The sequence below is a fragment of the Monodelphis domestica genome, chromosome 4 (genome assembly GCF_027887165.1).
Source record: "Monodelphis domestica isolate mMonDom1 chromosome 4, mMonDom1.pri, whole genome shotgun sequence".
Classification (NCBI taxonomy): domain Eukaryota; kingdom Metazoa; phylum Chordata; class Mammalia; order Didelphimorphia; family Didelphidae; genus Monodelphis; species Monodelphis domestica.
Genome location: NC_077230.1, coordinates 18,415,185 through 18,427,808, shown reverse-complemented (window position 1 = coordinate 18,427,808; position 12,624 = coordinate 18,415,185). Strand labels below are relative to the sequence as shown.

Below are 12,624 nucleotides of genomic sequence, written 5' to 3'. Positions count from 1 at the left end.
TATTGCAAGCTGCTAAGAAGAAGTCATTCAGATACTATGGAACCACACTGAGAATAATTCAGGATCTGACTGCATCTACAATGAAGTACCAAAAGGCATGGAATATGATATTCTGAAAAGCAAAGGAATGAGGTCTACAACCAAGAATCAATTACTCAGCAAAACTGACTATATTCTTACAGGGGAAAGGATGGTCATTCAACAAAATAGAAGAATTCCAAGAATTTGTAAAGAAAACTCAAGAACTGAACAGAAAATTTGATGCCCAAGCACAGAATTCAAGAAAATCATCAAAAGGTAATTAAGAAAGAGGGAAAAAAGAAAAACAAAAAAAAAACCCTTTTTTAAGAGACCTAATACATTAGAATGATATGTATCCCTATAAGAAAAGAGGTCATTGGTAAATCTTAAAAATGCTATTATAACCTGAGCAGTTAGAAGAATTACACTTAGAGGGAATGGTGACAAACTGTATACAATGAAATACCAAGACATAAATACATATATATATATATATATATATATATATATATATATATATATGAGTGTGTGTGTGTACACACACACACACACATGCAACTAGAACTAAAAAAAGAGGCTAATACTAAAAGAAATGGGAAAAGAAACAAATGGGGGTAAATTTATATGTCACAAAGAAGCTCATGGTGTGAGGGGGGAGAACATCAATGCATGGAAGGGTAAAGAGGTTGGAGATAGGAAATACTTAACTCTTACATATATTGAAATTGACTCAAAGAGGGAAAAACAGTCAAATACATTGGGGCAGAGAACTGATTTGACCCCTATAGGGAATTAGAAGTGTAACAAACAGACTAGGGGAGAGGGAGGCAGTACAAGTGTGGGAGAGGATGGGGGGGTAGTATAAAAAGATTGTAAAGAAAATTAGAGGGAAATAAGAAGGGGGGTGTAAAAAGGGAAGTAAATAGGGGTGGGAATTAGGGGGACTGATTAAAAAATTTGAATGGAAGGAAAGAGTGAAAGAAGAAAAGGCAGGACTAGGAGTGGAAATCAAAATGCTAGGAAATACACAGCTGGTAATCATAACTCTGAATGCGAATGGAATGAACTCACCCATAAAATGCAAGTGAATAGCAGAGTGATTTAGAAACCAAAACCATACCATATGCTGTCTACAAGAAACACATATGAGGAAGGTAGACACACACACAGGGTAAAAGTAAGAGGATGGAGCCAAATCTATGGGGCATCATCTGATACAAAGAAGGCAGGTGTCTCAATCATGATATCTGACAAGGGCAAAGTAAAAACAGATCTAGATAAAATAGATAGGGTAGATAATTAAGTCGTGATAAAAGTCAGTACAGAATGAGGAAATATCAGAGCTCAACATGTACACAGCAAATGGCACAGCATCCAAATTTCTAAAGGAGAAACTAGTGGAGCACAAGGATGTAATAGATAGAAAAATTATACTAGTGGGGGACCTGATCATTCCTCTATCAGAACTAGAGAAATCAAACCAAAAAATAAATAAGAAAGATATAAGAGAAGTAAATGAAATCTTAGAAAAATTAAAGGTAGTAGATATGTGGAGAAAAATAAATAGGGACAAAAAGGAATATACCTTTTTTTCAGCAGCACATGGTACATTAAAAAATTGACCATGTACTAGGGCATAAAAACATTGCAAACAAGTGCAAAAGAGCAGAAATAATAAATGCAACTTTATAAAATCACAATGAAATGAAAATAATAATTTATAAGGGTACATGGAGAGGCAAATAAAAATTAATTGGAAACTAAACAATAAGATTCTCCAGAATTGATTAAAGAACAAATCATAGAAATGATTAATAATTTCAATGAAGAAAATGACAACGATGAGACATCCTTTCAAAATCTATGGGATGTAACCAAAGCAGTACTCAGGGGGAAATTTATAACTTTGAGTTAATATATTAACAAATTAGAGAGGGCAGAGATTAATGAATTGGGCATGCAAATTAAAAATTAAAAAGTGAACAAATTAAAAATCCTCAGATGAAGACTAAATTAGAGATCCTAAAAATCAAAGGAGGAACTAATATAATTGAAAGTCAAAGAACTATTCATTTAATAAAAAATACTAGTACCTGGTACTTAAAAAAAACACAATTTTTTTTTGTTTGTAGACAAAGTACTGGTCAGTCTAATTAAAAAAAAAAAGGAAAGAAGAAAACCAAATTGATAGTATCCAAGATGAAAAGGGAGATCTCACCTCTAATGAAGAGGAAATTAAGGCAATCATTAAAAACTCTTATGTCCAATTATATGGCAATAAATATGGCAATCTAGGTGATATGGATGAATATTTACAAAAATATAAATTGCCTAGACTAACAGAGGACGAAATAGACTACCTAAACCACCCCATATCAGAAGAAGCAATTGAACAAGCCATCAAAGAACTCCCTAAGAAAAAATCCCCAGGTCCAGATGGACTCACAAATGAATTCTATCAATCATTCAAAGAACAACTAACCCCAATATTATACAAACTATTTGACATAATAAGCAAAGAGGGAGTTCTACCAAATTCCTTTTATGAAACAAATATGGTACTAATTCCAAAACAAGGCAGGCCAAAAACAGAGGAAAAAAAATTATAGACCAATCTCCCTAATGAATATAGATGCAAAAATCTTAAATAGGATACTAGCAAAAAGACTCCAGCAAGTGATCAGAAGAGTTATTCACTATGACCAGATAGGTTTCATACCAGGAATGCAAGGATGGTTCAATATTAGAAAAACCATCCACATAATTGACCATATTAACAAGCAAACTGACAAAAATAACATGATTATCTCAATAGATGCAGAAAAAGCCTTTGATAAAATACAATACCCATTCCTATTGAAAACACTAGAAAGCATAGGAATAGAAAGGTGTTTCCTAAAAATAATAAACAGTATATATCTAAAACCATCAGCAAACATCATCAGCAATGGGGATAAACTAGAAGAAGCCTCCCAATAAGATCAGGAGTAAAACAAGGATGCCCATTATCACCTCTATTATTTAACATTGTACTAGAAACACTAGCTGTAGCAATCAGAGAAGAAAAAGAAATTGAAGGTATTAAAATAGGAAATGAGGAGACCAAGGTATAATTTTTTGCAGATAATATGATGGTCTATTTAAAGAATCCTAGGGAATCAACCAAAAAAACTAATCAAAATAATCAACAACTTTAGCAAAGTTGCAAGATAAAAAATAAACCCACATAAATCATCAGTATTTCTATATATCTCCAACACATCTCAGCAGCAAGAATTAGAAAGAGAAATTCCATTTAAAATCACCCTTATACTTGGGAATCTATCTACCAAGACAAACACAGGAACTGTATGAACATGACTTCAAAATACTCTCCACACAATTAAAACTAGATCTAAACAATTGGAAAAACATTGATTGCTCATGGGTAAGATGCACTAACATAATAAAAATGATCATCCTCCCCTAATTAATTTACTTATTCAGTGCCATACCCATTGAACTACCAAAAACTTTTTTTTACTGAATTAGAAAAAAACATAACAAAGTTCATTTGGAAGAACAAAAGATCAAGGATATACAGGGAAATCATGAAAAAAATGCAAAGGAAGGAGGACTTGCAGTCACAGATCTCATACTACACTATAAAATAATGGTCATCAAAACAATTTGTTACTGGCTAAGAGACAGAAAAGAGGATCAGTGGAATAGACTTGGGGTAAGTGACCTCAGCAAGACAGTCTATGAGAGGCCCAAAGATCTCAGCATTTGGGACCAAAACCCACTATTTGATAAAAACTGCTGCGAAAATTGGAAGACAGTATAGGAGAGATTAGGTTTGGATCAACACCTCACACCCTACACCAAGATAAACTCAGAATGACGAATATAAAGAAGGAAACTATAAGCAAATTAGGTGAACACAAAATAGTATACTTGCCAGATCTTTGGGAAAGGAAAGATTTTAAAACCTAGAAAGAGCTAGGAAAAAATCACAAAATGTAAAATCAATCATTTTGATTACATCAAATTAAAAAGGTTTTGTACAAACAAAACCAATGCAACTAAAATTAGAAGAGAAGCAACAAATTGGGAAACAATCTTTATAACAAAAACCTCTGACAAAAGTCTAATTACTGGAATTTATAAAGAGCTAAACCAATTGTACAAAAAAATCAAGCCATTCTCCAATTGATAAATGGGCAAGGGACACGAATAGGCAGTTTTCAGCCAAAGAAATCAAAACTATTAATAAGCACATGAAAAAGTGTTCTAAATCTCTTATAATCACAGAAATGCAAATCAAAACAACTGTGAGGTATCACCTCACAGCTAGTGGATTGGCTAACATGACAGCAATGGAAAGTAATGAATGCTGGGGGGGGGTGGCAAAGTTGGGACATTAATACATTGCTGGTGGAGTTGTGAATTGATCCAACCATTCTGGAGGGCAGTTTGTAACTATGCCCAAAGGGCAATAGAAATCTGTCTGCCCTTTGATCCAGCCATAGCACTGCTGGATTTGTACCCCAAAGATATAAGAAAAAAGACTTGTACAAAAATATTCATAGCTGTACTCATTGTGGTGGCAAAAAAAAATTGGAAAATGAGGGGATTCCCTTCAATTGGGGAATGGCTGAACAAATTGTGGTATAAGTTGGTGATGGAATACTATTGTGCTCAAAGGAATAATAAAGTGTTGGAATTCCATGGGAACTGGAACAACCTTCAGGAATTGATGGAGAGTGAGAGGAGGAGGACTAGGAGAATATTGTACACAGAGACTAATAACACTGTGGTACAATTGAATGTAATGGACTTTTCCATTAGTGGCAATGCAGTGATCCTGAACAACTTGGAGGGATCTACGAGAAAAAACGCTATCCACATTCATGGGAAAAACTGTGGGAGTAGAAACACAGAAGAAAAACAACTGCTTGATTACATGGGTCGATGGGGATAGGATTGGGATATATAGACTCTAAATGAACATCCTAGTGCAAACACCAACAACATGGAAATAGGTTTTGATCAAGGACACATGTAATACCCAGTGGAATTGCGTGTCAACTATGGGAAGGGTGGGGGTTAGGGGAGGGAGGGAAATAATATAGCTCTTGTAACTAATGAATAATGTTCTAAATTGACTAAATAAATTAAAAATAATTAATATCATATATTACTTATGTTCAATGCAACATATTCTCTAATTAAGAAACAAAGACGTTGTCACTTAAATCAGATTTCTTAAAGTGTGATCTAGGGACTCCAAGGAGCTCCTGAGATTCTTTCATGGGGTCTGTGAAATCTAAAGTATTTTAATTAAATATTGATACTTCAATTTTTATTATGTTAAACATTAATAGATATCACCCACATAAACAAAAGTTCCTTGGACACTCAGGAATTTTTATGTGACAAAACCATTTGAGGAGAGCTGTATTAAAAATTATTTAGCTTTGAGAGAGGAGGGTGGAAAGGACAGAGGAAGGTAGTGGATTTTATTGCAACTTTTGCTTTGAAAACACATTCCTTGTTATTGAATTATTGAATTTGTTCATGATATGTTCTAAAATTTCAGAATGCAATAAGCATAAATTTTTCTACAAATATTTGCATGAAACTGTCTCAGATGGTTCTCAGGAACCGCCTAGTCATCTAAATGAGAATATGAAAGAAAATCACAGGGCAGCTTCACAAAGGAATGAAACAACTCCTTCAATATAGACAGAGCTGGGATTTCTACTACAATTATAAGGTAAAGAATTTGGAAGCACTAAAGAAAGCCTTATGACTAATTGCAGAAATAAGTTCTGCAAACAGAAGTGTATTTGGAATCTAAGACAAGAAAGAAATGAAGCAGAAGTGGAGGAAGGGGTTTAAAACCAAGTGTTCATTTTTGAAAGATCTTCAAAATACAAGATATTTATTATCATAAAGCCTTCTATGGAGAAGATGCATTAAACCTCAAATTAGATAATATTTGAACCAAAATTTGGAATTCTTTAGAGTCAAATTGCCAAAGAAATTATTCTTTGTATTTTTTGTAGTTTTGTATTTGTAGTTTTGTAGTTTTGACTGATCTAAAACAAAAATTAAAAAAAAAAAAGTCACACAAGCTTCAAACTTCCTCACTTAGAGAATAGACAATTTCAAGACTATGGAAGTGTTATGAACCCAAGGAGTCCTTTTAAGACTTGTTAATGCCAGGCCAATGAATAAAAGCTAAATATACCATGTTCTTTATAGCATAGCCCAGTTGCCCATCTTGACTCCTATAACAATGTCTGGTGGAATTGGAATGTCATTGGTCAAGTTGAATCCTGGTCAATTTTTCCTCCATTAATAAAAATATTAATACTAAGAAAACCATTTTGTGCACAGTTTTTTTTTTACAAATATAAAGTTAAAATAGTCACTTGCAAACTCATCAGCTTTTGCCAAGAATATAAAATCTACTGTCACTTCCTTTTTATAAATAATATTCTAGAAAGACATGCTGGGTAAGGAAAAAAGCCTTAAGGAATGTATAAAATAAGCATAGATTATAATCATATCTAAAAAAGATCATTTGAAATCAAATTGGGCAATTAATGACACCTTTTAATGGGAGCTAGCAATTTATGTTCAGTGAATCTAATGATGCCTGTACCCACTTCTTAATAATAGATCCACAGTAGGTAGGGGTCATGTTAACCATATAATCTTACATTCGCATTTTTGAAATGAAGAAATTGAGGCACACAGGGTCTACCCTGAGTATCAGGGTGGGGTATGAATAAAGGCTTTCAGACTGCTTGATTCCTCCTACATTCAACTATTTTTTCTTTAAAAAATGATTTATTTTTTTCCTAAGTGCATGTAAAAACAAATTTAAAACATTTAAAAAATTATTATGAATTTCAGATTTTTTACCTTCCTCCTTACCCTCCTTCTCCCTCAGATGATAAGGAATTCAATATAGGTTATATATATGCAAACATACAAAATATATTTCCATATTAGTCATGTCGTGAAAGAAAACAAAAAAAACACAAAAAGGTGAAAAAATTGTTCAACTATTTAAAAAATAATGATTAACTTTGTCTTGCTGCTCAATAAGCAGAGAAGCAAAGATGAAATGTGTATGGAAATTGAAATTTGAAATTGAAATAAGATATTCATTTTAAAATTAGGAAGTACTTGCCCTATAACATTATTTGGGGTTGTTTTTTATTTCCTAACATACTAAATTGTTTTTATGCCTGCTATGCTATATTTTCTACTTATTATTATTCACAAAACATGGTGATTTTAAAATAATCTTCCAGGTATCTTTGAAATAGAAATTCTTAGGCAAAATATTGTGACACTTTCAACATCCAACTTTAAAAATTACGAGATACAACATAGTCTCTGTTATAAAACGGAAGGAAATGAACAAATTAAATTCCAAACGTGCTTCTGGGATTTTTTTAACAACATTTGATTAAACAACACTTTTATTAAGTAGGTGCTGACCCTAAGTTAATGCCTTCCTTTTCCATAAATTCAAGACCCTACCTGATTCTCACTAAAGAAGATGAATGAAATTAATTTTGAAAATGTCCTTAACTAATGAAGAGATAAAGATAAAGAAATAAAGATAAAAATAAAGAAAAAAAGATAAAAATGCTAGGGTACATGATGTGACCTTTATAAGTGTAAACATTTGTGCAGAAAGTTTAAAATTTCTCAAAGGTAGATGTGAGCTTACCTTGACATGGTGGATGAGACGTTCTTCTTCATTCACTTTGTAGGTCTCTAATCCCAGTTCTTTAGCTAACCTCAATATACGATTCTGGGTTGGCCCAACATAGGATCCTCCAAGGTCTACATATTTAACATGTTTATTCTGGTTTTCCGATTTTAAAAAAAGAGAAAGAGAAACTATTGAACAGAGAGGAAATAGTAAGCTGGAATTTATCTTTTACTATTTTTACTATTTTACTCTATTTACGATTACCTTGAGTGTCTCTTTGAAACTCTTCCAGTTAATGTGTTTACTTTCTGTTTATATTTATTTGAAATTTTCATCATCTTCAAATATTGTTTTTTTTGTTATTTCTTAGCTAACAACAAAATATTTTTATCTAATGTATCATCTAAAGGTACAACTATATTTATGTGTATATATAAAGCAAAATTTATATATTACAAATTCTTAAAATACATAGAGATATGTAAATATGTATTCTACACAGACACAAAGTCATCATCCTGTTTAGATTGTATAGGAAGATTGTTTAAAATTAATTATGTGGTCCATGATGTTTATTCCCCTTTTTGGACAGCTATGTACTGATATCTGGATTACTGATGTTTTAAGTAAGAAATGAAATGTAAATTCTCTTTCCTCAGTTCTTAACCCTTGGTTAGGGAGAGTGTCTGGTCATTTAAATGCCAAAGAGAAAAGAAAGGGATAAAATTAAACACAATTCAAATCACTCACAGCAGAGTTTGCTAGTCTATCATTTGGAAAAGCATAGTTGAAGAGGGAAAATACAATTAAAATGTATCTAGTTAAAATTCTCTACATCCTCAATAGCTTGAAACTGAGTCATTGTTTGGCCTCAGCTACTCAGGAACAACATTCTAAGAGTTAGAGCTCATCAACAATGTTAAGGGTGATCTCATGAGATGGTCAGATTCTCTAGGTGGGAAAGCCAGGGAGGGTCTCTGAATTGGGGAAGCATTTGATCAAAGATAGGCTTTAAGAAAATGAATTGTAGCTTGAATTATTGGGAGTTCTGGAAATTCCTCAGTCTCTAAAGAACCAACAAATCTTGGGTAGAAATCATTGCAGTTGAAATAATAACTAACCCCCACTCCAAAAAAAAGAGAAAATAATATCGTAACTCTCCAATATTTTTGTGGCAAGGGGGATTTCTTTCCCACCTTGACCATCTCGAGTCCTGATTACTTACTCTTACTGTATAGGTTCGGCCTCCTACTCGATTTCTGGCCTCCAGTACTACAACACTTAGTCCAGAATCATGAAGTAACTTGGCTGCTGCCATACCTGAATGAGAAATGAGAGCAGAAATATCATATTTGGATATTCTACATTTCTATAACTATTTAAGAGAATATTTGATTTCTAGATTCTTTTTATATCATACTAATTAGTGAATCTGCTGATGTTTAAACTCCCCAAACACAGTTTTACTAAATGAATGGATATTTCAACTAATAAGAAAAAAACAACAAAAAGCACTTCATATTTCGATCAATTGTACAATCCTAGGTCAAACTACACTAATTGAAGTTTAGCTGAAAGAAGTGTGTGGACCAGGTCTAGGGCAAGATACAAAACTAGCTTATGATTATGGCAATATATATTTATATCTAATATTTATGTATAATAGAATTTATTATTTACAACTTAATAAAATGTTTTATTTATTTATAGATTTATTTTATTCTATTAATAGCCCTATAATTTGGGAAAATACATCTTGAAAAAAATTCTATAAAAGGGCTTAAACAAAATAGATCGTGGATGATAGGTCTCAAACCATCTCAGAATAGTGAGAAAAGGCATCTGAAAAAATTTTCATCTATTTTTGCTATGGTACAATGAAATGAAATGATACCAAATTGGTTATTGGAAGGATAAGCAAAAAAATGGGGTGACAGATATGTTAGTTTTAGCTAAAATAAATGATTTTTTAATTGTCTTTTTAAAGCCCTTACCTGCCCTCAGTATAAATTCTAAGATAGAATGACAAGGGTTAGGCATTTGGGGTTAAGTATTTTTCCCAAGGTCACACAGCCAGGAAGCATCTGGGTCCCTCAGAATCCAAGCCAATGGGTTCTATCCATGGTGCTACCTAGCTGCCTCTTAATTGAGTTTTGAAGGAAGTGCAATTTGAAGAAGCCAATGTCCCAGCAGTATGAAAAGGCAATAAAAAGGAGAAAAAATTATCTAAGACATATTCCCATAGGGAGAAATACCTACTCTCATCAATTCTCTCATCACCTAATTTCACACTTCCTCACTATGAAGAGCAGTATTTAAAGAGGTACTTTTCAATTTTTTTATTCGCTCATTTATAATTCATATTTTAGTTTTTGATATTCATCTTATGGTTAAAGACTACTCTAGCTTAATGTAAAATTAGAGGATTTTTCAAAGTTGCAATGGAAATATAAGTTAGTTAATTTATCCCAAGAACTTTAATTGATTGTTTTTAACAAAGAAAATATTTTACAATTTCCATTCTGGAAACAGGTCTGGTTTGGCTCTTTTGTTTTTCTATTTACTTGAGCATTCTTCTTACTCTGTCCTTGGATGTTGAGCCAATTTTTAAAAATTTAAAGTATAGAACTCATTATAGAAAACTAGGTGCCAAATAAAACATCTGAACCACCACCCTCTCACCCTCTAACTCAATCATCTGTAGAGGCTGAAAGTATAAAGATGAAAATAAGTATGTGAATAAGAAAATTCAGGAGACAGGTAGTTGGAAAATTGGCCCAGGGCTTACCACTTCATCTCTCTGAGTCAACGTCTTAAATTTTAAAAACATGATTCAGGAATGATAAATAATTCACTGAAGTTCTAGATAATACATTCTCAATTCAGCAAATAAAATGACTTGAATACAAAATGGCATAACACTATTACCAATAAATTTTCTTTCTTTAGCAATAGCAACACAAAGTCCAGAAAAAAAACCCTGACTCCTCTTTAAAAATGTTATTCTTAACTTGACAAATGTGCATATGAACATTTTCATGTAAAAGAGGAATAACAACAACAACAAAAAAGGATTACATACACAACAGTGAATCATCACCATGTCCAGGTTGTTCTTTTCTTTAAAAGAACATGCCATTCTTTCACTTTATTTCCTCCAGGAATATTTCTCTAATGTAAGTAATCTTTGTCTTATTTCGTAACAAGACGAGCAGGGAAATATGTGTCCTATGATAATAGATTTACAACCTATATCATATTACTTGCCTTCTTGGGAGTGTGGAGGGGTGGAAGGAAGAAGGGGAAAAAAGAATGACACATAAATTTTTGAACAGAATATGAGAATTTGTTTCTCTTGGATAAATATATTTATTATAATCTATTACCTATTTATAACAAACTACATGTGATCATATCATAGTCATGTTATATTTCATGTTACAAAAATAAATGGTAACTCAAAACATAAATTTAATTCATTAGTTTCAAAGAGGTCCTGGTCTTCTTTTCTTTTCCTTTGAATCTCCTATTCTCCTCTAAGAGAATGCTTCTTTTCAATGCTTCACTGCAACTTTTTTCCTTTTCCTTTTCTTTGGGGCAGGGGGTGTCAAAATCACTAGCCCTTCTGTATTCCCTCCCTTGATTATCTCCCCATCTAAAAAATCCTCCATTTTAACACATGAGCATAGTCAAATATTGATCATTTTTTAAAATCTATGCTTCATTTTTCAGTTTTAATTTATAAATCTCTAAAAAGAAGTTTCTAAAAAGAAGTGAGAAGCATGTTTCATTAGTTCTTTTTAAAACTGGTATTTCAGTTTTCATGTGTTTTTTTTAACAGTTGTGTAGTCATTCTATAAATTATTCTCCTTGTACTCAGTTCATTCTGAATCAGTTCATAGTCTTTTGTTTTTTAAAAAATATATTCCTTTAATATTATGGGGAAAATTCTATTCTTTTATATTAACATACCATAATTTGTCCAGATATTCCATAATTGCTTGGTACCTACATTGTTTCCAGTTCCTTATCACTACAAAAATTTGCAGATAAAATGTGAAATTATACCATTCACAATAAAGCTACAGAATGGAAAAGTCAGATTGCAGGCTCCTTTGGGAGCAGAGTAATATCTGTCCTCTCCCATGCTCTAAGGGAATCAGCATCTAAAATACAAATATTAATGATAAGGCACATAAGATTATGTGGGGTTTGCTGAAACCTCAAGCTGTGGGAAGGCTTTTGCTCTGAACAAGTTGGCTGAGTATAAAAAACAGCCAGCTTTCATTAAGTTACTATAGCAACCTGATACCCAGATGCAGCTATTTCAAGATACTGAAATTACTTTCTAGTGGATTCTGGGTATATTTAAAATCATTTTTTAAAAGTAACTCTTTCAAATTTTACATGCAAATGACTGATTTTATTGAAATAATAGCCATCATCACAATCCTTTTTTTTAAAGCTCCTGCTTTTGTCCTTTTCACTTTATTATTTGTCCAGAGTTGAATATCTTCAGCATTTTGCAATCCTTTTAGGCAAAGCTGCTTTCCTTTGACTTTATCTTAGACTCACAAGATAAAAGAAGAAAAGAACGAACATGACATGAAGATTTTTCTAGGTTGGTTGTCTAAGCATCATTCCTCCTCTTTTAGATGTGTGCAATCGATAAATAGCAAAGCTTTCAATTTGACTCCAACTATTCAACAAATACTTTTCTGAAAAAATATAATGCAAAACATGGCAGGATTCTGTTCTCTGAAATGAAGACTAAATAAGGCAGTTGTTTTAATTGCTTTAGGAAATATTTATTAGAAAGAAAGCATAACTATCAAAGCAGAATATAAAATTAGTAGCTTTCCCTCCAACCAAAGATAGCAATT

General features: G+C 32.3%; 1 protein-coding gene across 1 annotated transcript in view; it reads right to left on the bottom strand.

Annotated features, from left to right (window-relative positions):
- The window catches only part of LOC100027805 (amine oxidase [flavin-containing] B), a 117,732-nt gene that overhangs the window by 57,912 nt on the left and 47,196 nt on the right, over positions 1-12,624 (bottom strand). Inside the window, exons 2-3 of the mRNA XM_001377961.5 lie at positions 8,967-9,061; positions 7,757-7,894 (exon numbers count right to left, since the gene is read on the bottom strand). Coding sequence (XP_001377998.3) covers positions 7,757-7,894; positions 8,967-9,061 — 233 coding nt within the window. The remainder of the gene's footprint in view (positions 1-7,756; positions 7,895-8,966; positions 9,062-12,624) is intronic.